General features: G+C 37.0%; 1 protein-coding gene across 29 annotated transcripts in view; it reads right to left on the bottom strand.

Annotated features, from left to right (window-relative positions):
* The window catches only part of CIT (citron rho-interacting serine/threonine kinase), a gene marked incomplete at its 3' end in the record, with an annotated part of 121,251 nt that overhangs the window by 56,734 nt on the left and 47,304 nt on the right, over nucleotides 1-17,213 (bottom strand). For 27 of the 29 annotated variants that reach the window (XM_080559098.1, XM_080559100.1, XM_080559095.1 and 24 more), the window contains 8 exons: nucleotides 16,779-16,920; nucleotides 15,417-15,592; nucleotides 13,976-14,077; nucleotides 13,626-13,768; nucleotides 12,489-12,582; nucleotides 11,110-11,313; nucleotides 9,796-9,949; nucleotides 2,332-2,512 (listed from right to left, as the gene is read on the bottom strand). In XM_080559098.1, coding sequence (XP_080415224.1) covers nucleotides 2,332-2,512; nucleotides 9,796-9,949; nucleotides 11,110-11,313; nucleotides 12,489-12,582; nucleotides 13,626-13,768; nucleotides 13,976-14,077; nucleotides 15,417-15,592; nucleotides 16,779-16,890 — 1,166 coding nt within the window. In that variant the 5' untranslated portion in view covers nucleotides 16,891-16,920. Of the gene's footprint in view, nucleotides 1-2,331; nucleotides 2,513-2,982; nucleotides 3,486-9,795; nucleotides 9,950-11,109; nucleotides 11,314-12,488; nucleotides 12,583-13,625; nucleotides 13,769-13,975; nucleotides 14,078-14,334; nucleotides 15,301-15,416; nucleotides 15,593-16,778; nucleotides 16,921-17,213 lie in introns of those variants that run through there. The other 2 variants (XM_080559106.1, XM_080559107.1) reach the window with 2 other exon arrangements.

Raw genomic sequence — 17,213 nt, 5'->3', positions numbered from 1 at the left:
ACCCAAAACTTGGCTTGACAGGCTTTAAATTATGAGCAAGGAAAGTTTCAAGGACCTTGTTAATGACACCCTGCAGTTGCCTGGCCTAACTGTGAGCAGCACTAGAGGCATTAGCTGTCATGCTGCAGACACAGGAAAACAGATCTGCATCACTTAGCAACCACAAGGGATAGACTTTTCAAGGAAAGGTTTTAAAAAGAAAAATTCTGCACTGATAAACTTGATGACTTAGGACTTTGCAGAGAAAGCATCCCACAACAGATAAGCCTGACCTCCAATTACTGCTTTGTTCCCCATCAAGAATGTGATTTTCATGGTAGTGTGGACAGAAACAGTACTTTAATTTCCTCAGTAAAACACATACCCACACAATACTTTTTACGTATGAAGTTATCTTTATCTCCCAGGGTTGCAGTGATACTGAGAATAAACTAGTCACTGCATTATTTAAATACAGATATACACAAGCCTCCATACATTCTTTGCCACATTTAAATCGCCGCCTTATAATATGCAAGTATTTACACCTTTTAATATAAAAATATCATTTATCAAGATTGTATTTAAAAAAAAAAAAAGAAACCACTAAGGTCTACTATCAAAGTCATTTTGGAGGAAATTAAGTACATTAATTTCAGCTCAGGAAAGACCAGGCCACACGAAGAAGAAATTTGACTTCAGTCGTAATTTCTCCAGAACACATTAATCTCGGTATTCCTTTGCTGTAGCCCTTCTATCTATTGCCAAAATCCAAATATAACTCCAATATGCATCTTCAGTACTAGGTCCCCTAAGAAAGTGTATCAGTCAATCTGCTACACCTCTATTACTTTTCAGCCTTCAACCTCCAGCACAGTTATACCACCGTTCACGAGACTTTACCTCAGGCTCCACTCCAGTTGCAGTCCTGCACCCCATTACATATACGTTTTTACCATACATGTGTGTTCATTGAGCCTCTTCTGACTGATACATGAATGGTCTAGCCTCGACAGACAGATTGCAGAACCCCAGGCAGAAAAGATAACACTTAAGTTATTTCACTTGTAAATCACAATAGATTTTAACCCCAGGTATCTACAGATACAATATTCAATTTTCCTCTTTCTGCTGACAGTATTAGATCATTTCACCAAAACAATACTTTTTTGGTTGCTACATCCTCTCCCTTCCTCCCTCTTTTATCATAAAAGCAACTCTACTAAGGAGGGACAGCCAAAGACTCCCATTTTATTACTGGCATAACCATCATATAACCTTGATTCATGGTGTGGGCAAGATCAAAGATGTCAACAGTGTCACCAGATTTGGTTGCACACTTCCCCTAGAAGCAACTATCACAACCAATACGATAGGAAAATGAAAACTCAGTTAAGACAGATCGACAACGAAGTCCCATATGGGAACTAACTAGCAGCAACGAACGATGGTTAACACGAGAACATAGCACAGCGCCTTAGTGCATCGAGTCACTAACCCAGCTAAAGCCATCGCATCCCTGAGAGGCCTCTCGGTACTGAGGGAAGGACTTCTCAACTTAACATACTGCACTAATACTTTTTCAATAGCTCTATCATCAGGAACTAACCACCCACCAACACCAAATGGTTTATACCACACTATTTATATTCTTCTTTTTCCTGACTCCGTTCTCTCTGAAATCACTTTTTCTTTCGATTGAAAACCCTTTTTTCTGCATCTTTACCCCTCTCCACAAACACAAACCCTGTATACTTCACCCGAATCTACAGCCTCTTAACACACAGTGCAGCTATGTCCAATCTTCATATTTAACTCAACACAGTCAGCTGCCGTGGAGCTCCTTCTCTTGTTCCCTGACCCATCACCGCACATTCCCAGATCAGGGGAGCTCCATTTCTGTGGATCACTGATTCAGCCTTACACATCCCCAGCACTGTGGTGCCCACTCTCTGACCCAATAAAATGCCCCCCCTGCTTTTCCATCTCCGAACTCTTTAGTATTTTCCTTCTTTCAGAGATCTGCAATACCAGTAATGCAATCACCTACTGCTCCCTGGTTAACAGCAGCAACTAATTCAAAGTATTGGAAAAACAATTTAAAAAATAACTGTTCTAGAATCAATCCTTCTATTCCTCTCCCTCTCCCTCACCCCAGAAATAATCACAGAACGGAACAACATGCACAACCCACAGCAGCAACAGATAAAGCCAGAATCTGGCACCTTCCCTAAAGCACAGCGCAGGCCAGTTAAAACAGCTTTTTTCCCCACACACACAACATCCTCACTGTAACAAACCTTTGTATTTTTCCAGTGGTCCTATGCACGTAAGCAATAAATTCCTACTTACTCTGATCTGAGGGCTCCCAATGCCTTGATGAATGAAAACCCCACAAATGGCAAATCTTCACCCGAGAAACCTGCTGGGTTCAACTGGCGCGCAGAGGATAAAACCCGCGAATTCTTCTCTGGTTCATCAAAATTTGAGGTGTCATCATCAGACTTGAGAGTAGGAACGAAGGGGGGAGGAGCTGGTGAAAAAAGCAAGGAGAAAAGACAAAATTCAGCTACAGTTCACTCTGCAACAGTCCCACTCATTCAGTGCTCGCAATGGCACTGCAGCTCCTGCTTTTAATCTTGCTAACACAAGCAGACTGAGCTGCTGCTCTCAAATCGTATTACAGCAACAAGAGATTAACCCTTCCGCTACCAACATGGCTTCCACTCTGCAGACAGAGGATCTTCCACACTGATTAAGCTGGGGTTTAGGTTTGGGACTTTGGGGTGGTATTTTCTTGTGGATTTTTTTTTCATTTTGTTTTCCCAAACATACATTGAATCAAATCAAAACACCAGGCTAACGAAATCATTACTGCATTATAGCTAGAAGTCATTCGATTCCGATTCATCTAGAAAATGTCTCCAGCCTATCCATTTAATGAAGACACTACATGAGAACATAGCCTGAGCCCTTGCTAGTTAGATAAGGGATATTATCTACCCTTTAATACTGCCAAGAATCTCCCCAGCATGGGCTTCTAAGCAGCAGTAAACTAGCCTTTCTCCTGGAAGCTTTTAATAAATTACAGCTACTGAAAGCTAATTAGTCTTGAGGAAGAGAAGAAATATCAGCAAGATTTTATTTATCCAGAAGAGCTTGCTAAAGATCTGGAACTCTTCTTGGGACACCACTGCAGTCTGGCTCTGATACAATCAGCTCAGAAGAGAGGTATATATAGCTGGAATTACAATGTATTTTCTACTACAGTTTCTAAATTGGTACAATTTAACTTGCTAAGCAGTTGGTGGATTTCAGCTGATTTTCTAACATTTACCTCAGTTTAATTAACGAAGGGAACAAAAGGACAAGTAATTCTCATTGATGTGCAGCACCCCAGCTACCTGCTGGCTTGGCTACGTGTGCGAAAGGAATGAATGCAAAAGCCTGCTGTGCAATTCCTACCTCACTAAATCATTTTTTTTTTCTTTTTATTTCATCACTCAGGTCCTCACTCACTGCAAATCCACTAATCTCTTCTTTTGCTCTATGAAGGAGACAGCTCTTCAGTCGGTAACTAGAACACAGCCCATTGTCACAAGCTGATGGAAGTGTAGTGTGCTAAAACCGTTACCATGGATCCAGTATAGATCTCCTGTAGCTGAAGGGCTGATGAGAACTGAAGAACCGGGAACAAACATTACAACCCCTGCAGTGCAGGCTCCCTGCTTCTCACTCTCTGCATGCTCCGAGTTTAACCCTACCTGCCTGCATTCGTGACAGATGCTGATGCTTATCTGACTGACACAGGCAGAATGAGTCACGGCTGGAGCTTGCTAGCTCCCTCTAGGTTGCCAAAGCCTTTCACAGCCTGCTTTTTAACTCTTAATTCTCTAGACAAACCTATGCTTAAACTACCCACCAGACCAGTATTAATAGCCAAAAAAATCTGTCTCTGTAAACTACCAAATCACAACTGTACACGCATGCTTCGTTAGCAGCTCCCCAAGGAGCCATTCTGACGCTGCCGCCGAGCAGGGACTAGAGAAGGAATTCCATACAGCCGATAGGATGCTGCTCACGTACAGTAGTTCCAAGCACATCAGAATGAGATAAATGGGGGAAAATATACAAATTTAAAAGGTTCAGCAGTAAGCACTTTTACTTACTGGCCCCAGAACATTTAGATTTTCTGTCAATATCATGCATTTATTAAGTTCTGCTATTTTATTGGTTACAATGTGTATTTAGATCCAGTATAATACTGACATCTATGTATTGTAAACATATTTTTGGAATACAGATTGTTTATTAGGATTTTTTTTTTTTAATTCACTTAATGTCAGGACAACATCAAGCTACTCCTTCATATGCTCTTGATGATTAAAAAGATGGAAGCAACATAATACAGTTCATAAGTATATCATCTTTAATGCAGATATAACCCCAAAGTTACAGTTAATTCATAGCAGAGGAGGATAATTACAGGAATTAATATTTTTTAGTTTAGCACCTCTGCTTAAAGAACTTTGCAAACCCTCTTAGAGGAAGGGGTTGCCATGAGGTTTTTAGTATTGTCTTTGAAGACAGATTGAGTTGATGAAGCAACGTAATTGAGAAAACAGCAAACTATTCCCTTCATTTGGGGAAATCTAGAATTTTTCTTAAAGAGGTAGCAAAAAACAATATAGCCACATTTTTATAATGGTATAACATCCCTGTTATATACTCCTCAGACTCTGACAGTTAACTTCAGCTTATAAAGAGAGATCTAGTGTCTTCCTTCTCACCGGAAGGTAGCTAAGGAGCTCTAAAGAGTCATCTTCAAGCCATTACAATTAAAAAGAAAGTCTTTCTTCTTACCAAGAATAAGAATACCTAGCCAAATTACACGCATAAAAATATACAATTTAAATATGCCTATGATCAGCACACACTTAAAAAGATAAAATAGATTCAATAGGGGAACAATAGATGCAAAAATGAAAAACTGAATGTGAGACAGACTAAACCCTTGGGGCTGGTGGGTATCTAATTTAAAGAGCACAGAATTTTACACTACAGTTTCTTCTAATGTTTAATAGATGGGCACAAATAAGAGAAATTGTGAACACTATTTTGAAAAATATTGAAAATCCATTTGCTCTCTATTTTACATTCACTAAAAAATCCATGACTGACAGTCCAAAAACTGCAACTTTGCAGTATAACCTTGTTACAATACTTTTATCAAGAAACAGTAGTGACTAACAAAAAAAAAATTAGATCAGTCATTAAAAAAAAGGGGGGAGGCAAAAAAAACACCTCAAGATGTTAAGTCATTCTGAACTGTCAACAGTGATTGCAAATGAGATTCAGAGCTTCTTCCGAAGTTTCAGGACACTGGAGAAAACCCACTTAGGAATAAGAGGGAATATCTCTATGTGAAAAAATGCTAGGTCCATTCTGTCTGATTACTTGGTAGCTCCTTCTTAGTCCATTATTCCTAAGACTAAGAAGTCCTCCGCCTGATGTCCAAAATGCCTACAGAATAAACAGAGGAGTCTTGTAAAAGCAAGCTAATATGGATATCAATTTGGTTCTCAATGAGGGTCACATGGTGACGCAATCTCTAGCCAATCTCTAATAATCCATTATTATTTCTTGCTTAGAATCACAGGACTCACAGCTATTGTATTTTTGGAACAAGAATGAATGCAAATGGATAGATGTGCTTATCAGTTCCTTCTTTAAAAGGAAGAATCCTTCAGCAGAGGTCAAGATAAGCCTACAAGAACTAAACGCTAAAACCACACCATCACATCTGACAAGGTGAAAAATTTGCACTTCTTTCAGGCTCACCCAAAAGGAAGGCAAAACTATTAGTCAAAAAAGACAGTAGACCTGATGCTTCTACTCTTTCAAACTGTATAAAGACCTCTTTCTTCCTTTGATATGTTTCAAATGAACGTATATGTTCTGTTTACCATTTAAAGTATCTTGGAAGGAACTGCACGCTTTAAAAAAAGCCAGTTGCTTGCCTAGATACCTCCCTACTTGTGGAAGGATGTAACCCTCTTCCATCTGTTCCAAAGAATGACTTTCAGAGGAAAAGGGGGTGTTGTAGGTTGCTAAGTTAAACCAAAAACACAATGCAGTACTTTAACCAGTTTATCATCAAGATTGGATAAAATGTCTCTTCTGGAAAAAAAGGGGGATTCGTTTGGTTGTTTTTGGCGGGGAGGGGGAGGCCTGGTTTGTTTGTTTGTTTTCCCTGCACTAGCGTGTGTATCTGTGACTAGTTGAAGAAATATTGCCTTAATTAGGTCCTTCCCTCCTTTCAAAATATTTTTGTGCAAATTCAGAGAAGAGAGAGCACATTTCCCCTAGGACAGTGAAAGACTTAAATTAAATAGGAAATTTACAGGAAATACAAAACACTTCTAAAGAATAAAAGTGTGTCTTCTCTTGATCTACGAGGTGATCTGTATATACTTGCTGGGGAGAAGCATCCGCACAGCCTTTTTAAGTAGGTTAGGCGTTAGTCTCTCATGTTTTAAGAGGCCTATTTCAGTACAGTGTTATGGAAGAAAAAGAGAAAATAGCAGGTCTAACGGACATAATTTAAGGATGTTTTGTCTAGGGCCACTTGAACAAAGACATTATATTAGTTCTAAGCCATCTATGTAACAGTATCTTAACATCTTCTCTGTTCTCTCAAGGCAATGATCCAACACATACATTTCTGTTAATAAAAGTCATCTTCAAGCTGACATGAAAGTGATCTCCACTTAGAGAGACAAGTCAACACATTTTTTCTGAAGGCAAACAGCTAAATAAAACATCACAACGTTTAACTGTTAGCATACTGAATGACAATTTGGGGTTTAGGATGAATTACAGAATTATGAACAGGGAGATATAGGTTACTGCCTGTTTAATAGCAGAAAACAGCCTAAGATCAATCTTCAACACTTTCTGAAGTCCTCCAGTTTGCACAAGACCTTCGTTCCTTTCTTCTCATATATTTAGCTTCCCCATGCAAGACCAAATATGCCATTCCAATTTCAAGACTTCTTGGAAGACAGTTACAAAACAGTTCTTAAAATGAATGACTCTTTATGCTATACATATATACCAGATTACAACAGAATCTTCTGACAATCTCTCAGATAAACTTTATTAGACAGATTTTTTTCATTTCAGATTAAACAGCTGATACGATTTCTGGTTTTCAGACAACAAGAAGTGGTTAGCAATATTATTATTAATACTGACAGATTATACAGAATGTAGCCTTGTTGTCAATAAATCTGGTATGTCACCCCCCTGTATTCTACCTCACATTCTAGATACTTATCAAATACCCAGTCATACCATATCAACTTTTCAGTTAAAATCCTGATCATTTAGCTGAATCACAGCTAAAGATAAGTTAATTCTAGTAAATAAAAATCCAAATATTTTTGGAAAATTCTGTCAGATAAAACAATCTTCTGAAAGTTTTGTTTTTTTAAAAGCTTTAGAAGTCGTTAAATAGGAGAAGCTGGTGAATACAGGCAGCAAAACCTGCAAACATGTTTCAATAAAACACTCTTAAGGAAGGATAAAATTACCAGTTGACAGATTCAGTTAAAGTTCATCTTTGGTTAACGACTGGGTTCTCTTTATGTAACTTAAGAGCTGCTTCTACAGACAAATGTTAACTGACCCCAAGAAAGATGGGAGCTTTTTGAAAGGCAACTACCTTTTGGGAGGGGTTTACTTAAAAATCAAATGTTTCATAGGTTACTGTAACAACAAAATGTAACACAGAAAACCCCCTTAATTGCACATTCTTAACCAAAAGTGGTGCATTAAGAATGGTTATCCTGGAGTGCCCAGCATGATAATTTAAATACTTGCAAGGCATGGGTACCAATTTTTTCCCTACCATTCTCAGTCTGAAATAGAAATAAAATCATTGCTTTTATAGGGTAGAGGGAAGTCTGAGTGTGTTGACACAGAATTGATTTAACAATGACCTGTTAGAGATAAATTCATATTCTATACCCCCAAAAATCTAACCATATTAACTTGAGGAAGTGAGATTCCTCAGTCTAATTCTAAATCCTGTGACCCCTTCCAGCACTCACTGGCTTCCTAATTTTCTCAGGCTGCCATTGCTCCAGTTAAACCCCACTATCATGGGGGGTCAAGATAAGAAAGAAACCTCTTAGATAGCCCAGGCTGAACCCATCAAGGCTTTTGAATAGAACTACAGTGATGCTGCCCTGAATAGGCCAGCAAATGGAGAACCACTGCAGAGAGCAAAGCAATAGGTGATACATTGAATCTGCTACTAAAATCAAGAGGACTGCTGTGTTTTGTGCCAGTTACAATGAGGTTTTTAAGATGTATGAGACATAACAACCAAGTCAGGGGTCAAAACTGCATGGCTCTTCACCATAGGTGGATCTGGATATTACAGGGAATGATGCAATCCACTGGACAGCTGCAGGCGAAAACAGGATTTAAAAAAAAAATCCAAATGACTATTTTAACCTTTATAATGACATCAGGGCTTGCCCATCAAAATTACTGTTATTACATGAAATGGCAAAAAGACTCTCAATTAACTTGTGCAGTTGTGTAAATGCTGGACAGGCAATTGACAGAGAAACACCACAGCATATGCTCAAATGACATTTTTTTTTTCCAGATACAAGATAATATGATAAAAATGCAATACAAAAATTTCAGAAATGGAAACTGATAGCTTAGACAGGATTCTGGGTAAAGAAGGCATTGTGAGCTGAAGCCTGGGAAACATGCGTTGAAACGATGAGAAGGATTTCTCACTCAGGGCTCAAAGGCTCTCTACGGGCAGAAACAATGACATTTACCAGAATGGCAGCTCCACAAGTTCAGAATTAATGAATCAACAGAAAAGTGAGTAAACATTCTGTGGAGCTGACAGATGAAGTGCTGAGATAGTCATCAAAAGCAGAAGCATTGGCTTAGCAATTTATGGAAATTAGAGCACAATCATTGCTCTTACTACAGGGCAGCATATTTTATAAGGAATATATGGCAGACATGTTCTTTGCACAGATAATCTTACAGTCCAAATAACTTAAAGAGTATCCAATGTGACTCAGGCAGAGATTGCTGATGACCTGGGAAATACTTGTTTTTGCCACAATGCTGGTGCCTCAGTACTTCCAAATACTAAATTCTGTTATTTCCTTTGTATTATAAACTACTTTCTGCATAGAAAGTTATCTGCTTCATTGATTTTATTCCATTCCTAGCAGAAGGAACAGATTTTTTTTAACCCAAAAAAATTAGTCATTTATTAGTCACATTAACTTTGAAAAAAAACACCAGTGCCCCCTACGACCTCTGACATTTTATCACCTACAGAAGATAAAAAAAAATATATCTAGAAACTGGATCACAAGCAATGAGAGAAAGATAAAGATACAATTTAAAAAAGCCAAAATTAATCAAACTGAAGTGCAAAAGGCCTGAAAGAACACACTGATGCATTTTAATCTGATAAAAGACATGTAAAGGCCACTGTGATTTTCTAGTCTAGTACCTACAGTAATATGGCAATTGCATCAGAAATTCATATAGAAACGTATTAAACTTCATCTTACCTTACAATTTTCATCTAAGAGATGTTAACACATCCTATCCAAAAACCAGAACAAATTGTTTTGTTAAAAACATGTACACCAGAACACAGTCTTGTTTCATTATTAATGGCTCATATCAAACGCACTTAAATACATTGTACACATTTTCATGTTACTCAAGAAATGTTTATGAATACAGTGTTATTCTACTTACAGTTACGGATATTATTCCAGTCAATTTTAGCAAAGAATGGATGGCAGCAGAGTCCCTCATAACCCAGCCTTTCCTTCTGCCCACAAAGCAAGCTCTGGATCAGATCAAGAAATTCACCACTGACTTTCACATCCTCTGGGAACTTCAGAAACCTCTGGGTTAGAAAGAAAAGAATTTTGTTCAGTAGCAAAACAGTCTCAGAACAGTAAGATTCTTAAGCTTCAATAACCTGAGATACATCAGGCAAAAGGGATGAATAGTAGATAAATATTAGATCAGACAAACAGTAGACCCAGTTCACCATCTTATGCTGAACAATGGTCAATGGCATACACAAACAGAAGAGTACAAGACACTTCCCCAGAGAATCCTCCCAAGCTTCCAAGCATTTGTGGCTTAGAATTTTCTGAACCAGGGATGATATCTTCGTATTTGCCAGATCTCAATGCATTCTTCTTTGAAGATTCTTCTGGGTTTGTTTAGTTACTCCTTGAACCCATATAAATGTTCAGTAGCTGCAAATTTATGCTGGGGAGATCTTTGCCATAATGTGCTGTGTGAAGTATCCTTTTGGGTTTGTTCTGTAGTCAGTGCTGGCTACTTTCATTTGATGCCCCTAATTCTCATACTAGAAGATATAATAGACAATCACTCTTCATTCACTTTTTCCCAGATAAATGATTTTTTTTTCCTATTAACTCGTACCATTCGATGTACTATTTTTGTTCTGTTACTAAGAACTAAATGAACATTTTTCTAGATCATAATTTCAAAATACTTTTCTTGAGCCCACCACTAGGTAAAGTTGGGATACTTTTCCTTTTACATGCATTGGTTTGAATTTATTTACACTAAATTTCACATGACATTTTAATCAGACACTCAATATCCTCAAGTCTTTTTGCAGCTCTTCATAGTTGGCCCTTGCTTTACTATCCAGAAATAGTATCATTTGAAAACTTTATCAATTCATGATGCATCCTTTCAATTTTTTTCCTAGATTATTTTGGAGATGCTACACTTACAGGTCCCTAAAACGGACAGCTAAATCTTTTTTAATTACTGTATTGCAGATGGTTATTTTTGGACAGCTGCTATAAAAAATAACTTTATATCTGCAATACAGAGTTATGTATAAATAAAATACTAAAATCTTTATAAAGCATATATATATATACACACACATACACTAAATATTTTATGAACTTGTCAAAGTAAGAAACATCCATAAGCTCCTTTTCCCAACTGTAAAAAAAATATATAGTCTTTAGTGACAACCTTTTTACCCAGGAACATGGAAGGAATTCTCTCTACCTGGAAATTCATGATGTTATTGAAAGTTTTTGCTGATGTTCCCTCAGTGAACGGAGATCTTCCATAAATCATTTCATATGCAATGACTCCTAAGGACCACCAGTCACATTCTGGGCCATAAGAAGCTTTCCCATCCCCATTCAGTCCTGTCAGCATTTCTGGTGCCATGTAGTCAGGTGTACCAACAGGTAGCTTGGCATTTACCTGGAAGCAGTAGAAGCAAAGATATTCCAAGTGAAGTTACAGAAAGAAAGCTATTTGATACAAAAAAGGCGTCAAATTATTAGAGCTGTCACTGCAAACTATATGCAGCTGAAGTAAAATAGCAGCATTATAAAAAGCACAGCATTACCGAACACTGATGTTTTGAGCAGTATGCATACTCTAGCACTACTTACTGCTTCAACTGCTATTAATGGGAACAACAGAGCTCAATTTTCAAAAAAGTCAAATGTAGACTTAACTATTCCCTGCTTTCATTCCATTCTGTGTCATCCCTACCTTTTTGCCTTGTGTTCAGGATCAGCTAGTATTCAAATTTCATGAGTGCTTAGAAAAGGTAATTCAGAAACCAAAACTGAAATTATACTTGCACTGTCATAAAAGAGTGAAACAAACAAGCAGGGAAACTAACACAGAAACCTGAAGAAGACTGAAAAGATAGATAACATATGAAGAAAAAAAACTTACAAGAAAAATGCAATGCAGAGAAACACCGGAAAGGGAAGAACGAGGAAAAATGAAAAAATGAAAGATCGGAAATCATGGAACAAATGAGGAATCTGTTCTATAACTCCATATTCTCACTTAGTTCTATTTCAAATTATTGTTTGAAATTGTATGCAGTTTGCTAATTTTAGAATCAACTTATAAAAAAGTTCAACTTATTCACAGCATTGAATACAGTGCCTTTTGGTGGGTAAAGCTGAATCCCTGAACATTGGAATGTGACTCAATTTAATTTAGAGCTCCCTGTCTTCAAAACTATGCCAGCTTAGTTACAGCAAACATAACTATCAGTCCAATTGCAAACAACTGTAAATCCATAACCTTCTTTAAACACAGCATTTAACAGTTGTGAGAATCTCTAAAAATATGATTTTGTATTGCAATACAGCACCATTGGAAAGACTTGCCTTTACCCTACTTACATATTAAAATTTGGATACGCAAATATATATTTACTGAGAGCTGCAAAAGACAGCCAAGTTCATGTTCAAAAAGACATTCATGAATGGAAAAAAATCATTGTGAATAGATTCCACATTGAACAGGAAAGGCAGAACAAGGTGTAATCAAGGAACACATATAACATCAGTTCTCTTTTTGACTGGAATATCCAAACAAGCCATAGACAAATCTTAAATCCACATTGTTACCATTTTGTTTATTGTCATTTTCGCAGCTGACCCAAAGTCCACCAGTTTAATGTGTCCTATTCGGTCAATAAGAACATTCTCTGGTTTGATATCTCTGTAAGCAAAGAATAAAGCAATCAGTACCTTTTTATGCTGTTCCCTACTGTCACATCTGCACATCAGTACCTCGCTTTTCAGCTACACTCAACCATATGCTCAGCTGCATAACACCTTAACAATGGATTTGGATTTGAGTCTTACTTCCAGTCGTTATTCTGCTTCCAAGTAAATATGAAATTAGTGAAGTTCCCCATATTTCATGGAAATTTAACAGTCGTTGACAAAAGATGGAAAGAAAAGATGGTTTTGCACTAACCTATTGTGATACTTTGCCTATGTTGTAACTGAGTTACAGCAAAGTATTACATAGCTTTCATCCTAAATTTCCTCCCAACTTATTCTGTGCATCTTTCAAATCCAGGCAGCCACCTTGCATTAGAAAGCCACAGCCTGCATGCTCTAAGTGCAGCCACTACAGCTGCTTGGAACATAAAATGCTACATAACATTTTCAAAGTCTCAGAATAGAATAAATTTACGGAACAAGTCTTCCTTAGAAAGGGACACCTACAAAAAAAAGGAAATGTTCAGTTATATCCATCAATAAATGGGGTAAATCACTAATGTGATTTGAAAAATGCATACAGTTATAGCCTCCATGCCTTGATATGATCTTTAGAAAACTCAGTGATATTTAACTATTCCAACATACTATACCGCCCTGTTCACCCATACAACAAGCTTTAACAATTACACTACTTTCCTGTAATGTTTGGTTCTAATAACAACAAGCCTTCATTGCTGGAGAAGATTTTTGTTCCATAGTGCAACATTAAGGCCTATTTTTACTAAGCCTCCAGAAAATATATGTAACAATCCTCTTCTAATTTCAGTTTGAACTTTATATCAAAGTTAATGCTTTTAGCTGCAATTATAGTTGGAGTATGATTAATTTTCTAATTTTCTCTCCTGATACAGCACGTGAAACACTGTCCTTGAAGAGGACAGAATATAAAAAACAAGAATGCATCATTCCAGAACGCTATCTGGAACAATACTGATTAAATACTATGTCCAATGCAAAGCAATCTTTACCTACCGGTGTACATAGCCCATCTGATGAACACTATGAATAGCCAGAACCAGCTCTGCAAGATAGAACTGCACCATAGTCTCATCCAGGTGGTCCTCATATCGGTTTAAGAGTGACAGTAAGTCCCCTCCAGGCTGATACTCCATAACCTACATAAAGATTTAGAGGAAGAGATACAATTTATATGTATCTAAGACATTCCGTTCAACTCCCCCTTATTATACAGGACACATATCAAAGAGCAGAATGGAATGCAGGAAAATTTACAGAAGATAAGCACATTTCAGCCATCACATTCTTCTTAAGTATAACAATGGTAACAGTGTTCAATAAAGAAGAAACAAAGTATTCTTTACCAAGTAGAGATTTTTCTTGTCTTGAAATGCATACTGTAACTGTGGAATCCATGGACTGGTACTCTGAGATAATATACTGCGTTCTTCTTCAAAAAATGACACCTATAAAAAAGAAAATGTTCAGTTACATCCTGATCAAAATGCGTTAGAATATATCAGAATTCCCTAGTTTTAGAAAGATGAAAGTCTGTGCCAAAGACACACATCACTAACACAAAAAAATACTTAGAAACCATTAAATGCCATTTCCTTGTGATATGCACCTTTAAAGGAGTAATTTTACACCTTCTGCTTTCAGTTCCCCTCACACCTTTTGTTTAGTTCCTTTGCAACTGAACAGTCCCTGCAGCAAAGCTCACCTCTCCCGTCAAACTGGAGAAGCATCTACCAGTTTGGAGTGCCATCCTGACCTCATCTGGATTGGCCCTAATAAAATAAAAGTAATCTCAAAAAGCAGAAAAGATGCTGCGACAATTACAGAGTAGCATCTCACAGCTAATTCTGTAACAAATTCATGTAAGATATAATACAAGTTTATCTTGAAATCCTACTTTAGCAACTATTCCATTATTCATATGTGCAGCCGGACAACAAGGAATTAGTTTTATTACAGAAATATTGCTAGTTCATCAAGATCAGTGGTCCCTACTTTCACTGTGTGTCATACTGAGGGTAACATTATAGTTTGCTTTTCTTGCCAACCTGTGCCACAGCAAGAGTAATTTCAATTTAATTTCATTTTTGACAACCACAGACAGTGAAGAGAATCTCAGGAGCAACATAACTGCAGCCATATATTGGGAACAACTCATTTAGATATCACTGTACAAGTTCATGAGGCCTTTCACGGAATCTGTCCTCCATGCCATCTCTCATCAATGAAAGATTAACTTCTACTTGTCACTAGCCTCTGGAAACAACCTCCATTACCTTTTTTTTTAATCAAAGTTTTCAAGTAGCACATCTCTCAAGTTAATGAGAGGCTCTCCGTAAAAATTCAGTCACCAGTTTGCTTTCACACCCACTCTTGACATTCTACATTGCTCTTTAAAATTAAAAAAATAACTTAACGAATAGATTGCCTGAAAATTCAAGACATCAAGTTGTTCATCAAGCTGATCAATACAGATTTAGTATTTTCTTCATCTATTGTTTCTTGTTTAATAATTAGATGATAAGCTCTTTGAGACAAGGATTTTTTTTGTTTTGAATGGTACCTCACCTAGTAGATTCATGGTCTATGATGATGACTTTTAGCCACAGCAAAACTACACACAAATGTGTTACTTCACTGAAATGTGAAATGATTTTCCCATTCCATATTAAATAAAAATTTGTAAATTTATAAAAATTAAATTAAGTATAATTGTAGTGACAAAAAGGAAATGCTTCACAACTTGTAGTTTGTTGTACTACCATCATAACAACAAAATATACATACGTGCTCCTGCGCCAACAAGGACTCCTTGCTCATCACCTTCATAGCATACACATCACCTGTAGCTTTCTCTCTTACTACTTTTACATCTGCAAAGTGACCACAGCCAACCACACTCTTTACTTCAAAATCCTTCACACTTGGTTGCAGTTCCCTTAATTCAGCTATAGTCTCTGCATCTATAAAAATAAAACACTTATTTTTACACTAAATATGAACACAACATTCGCAACAGGGAATAGAAAAATAAAGCAGTCTTCTCATTCCAGTCTCTATAGAAATGTTAAATCATTCCAGAATATGCTTCTTTAAAAAAAGTGTATACAAGTACTAGAAAAAGACAGTATTAATGCATAGTTAAGACTGAAATATGGTGCATACAAAAGAATCAGGAAATGCTAAGACAGTTCCCATAGCAACCATAATTCTATCCCATTCATAACATCAGAGGCTGATAGCCTCTTTTGTTTCTAATTTCTTTCCAACCATCGTTTGCCAACACAAAATATATTCGTTAAATCAGAGGGCTTTATCCAGTGAGTTCCACAAGTCAAGTGGCAGGGTTCAGCCCTCTGCCTGTGGGAGGCACTAGTCTATTGTCTAACAAATAACCGTTGGCATTTATTTCAGATGTTTGGTTTAAGCTTCCCATTGACTAGTTTCCAACGGAACGCATTGTGATAAACAAGTGCTCTCTGTAGAGTGTTCTAAAAATTCTTCAGACTCCAGCAAAAAACTACTCTCAGCCTAATTAACATCTTGAAACTGTTGGATGGAACTCTTACAGAGTACATAAATTACCTTTAACAAATTTTTTTGTGTATCCTAATAGAAAAGTTGATTAAGCTTTTTTTTTAAAAAAAGAAAGAATCTGAGCATGTTGTCAGTAACAGATTTCTTCCATTGGGAATTATTTCTGAAGTACAGGATTACTACTTATAGGTCACACAGGCGAAATAGGCTAAGACATGGAATCTGAAATACTAATTCAAGCTGAAAGAGACACATATTAGCAAGTTAATTTCTATATCTCTCCTCCCCTTTAGTCACTGCCCTGCTTCAAACTTCTGATATAACTTCATTATATATACTCGGAACTTTATACTTTTATCAAAAGTGCCTCTTCAACTACAAGTAAAATACAAGCTATGAAGCGTGTGCTTTAGAGTCACAGCACTTCAAAAGCCACTGGCCTTTTTGGGCCTGACAAGGTTCCCCTTGCAACATCGGGTCTGTCCACAAGAAGTCAGATGCAAGTCCTACGTTACAATCATTAACAAATAACTAGAGCATCATTTAAACATTTATATTTTCAAGCATTATGTTTTAAAATAACACCTAAAGATTAGTCTAAAAACCACTTACACTTCTTGACAAAGTTGCCCACAGGTTTAATTTTCATTAAAGAGGGGTTTCTGCATTCTTCAAAAAGAACGAATAAAGAATCAAGGATGCCTTCCCGGGAGAGAGGAGACATCTGCTGTTGAGTCACAAAGAGTGGCTTCCCCTGGAATAAAAAAGAAGCAACAGCAGATGGAGTATCAGACAACAATGAAAAGCCTCAAATCAATAACATATGTATAGAACAGATTATATATTATCTATTTAAAAATTACTACTTTAGAAATTAGACAAATAAGGCAAAAAGCACCAGGTAAATATATCAATTCTCTACGTCAATCTGTAAGAGCTGTCACAGGCATTTGACTTCTAGACAAAGCAATCTTGTAAAGGTTGTTAAAGTTCAAATCACAGCTTTCCTGAAATTGTCTGCAATCTACTGCTGATTCTCATCTGACT

Source organism: Anser brachyrhynchus (assembly GCF_964034855.1).
Source record: "Anser brachyrhynchus genome assembly, chromosome: 17".
NCBI classification, from domain to species: domain Eukaryota; kingdom Metazoa; phylum Chordata; class Aves; order Anseriformes; family Anatidae; genus Anser; species Anser brachyrhynchus.
The sequence above is the reverse complement of the archived record's forward strand: the minus strand, read 5'-3'. Positions and strand labels throughout refer to the sequence as shown.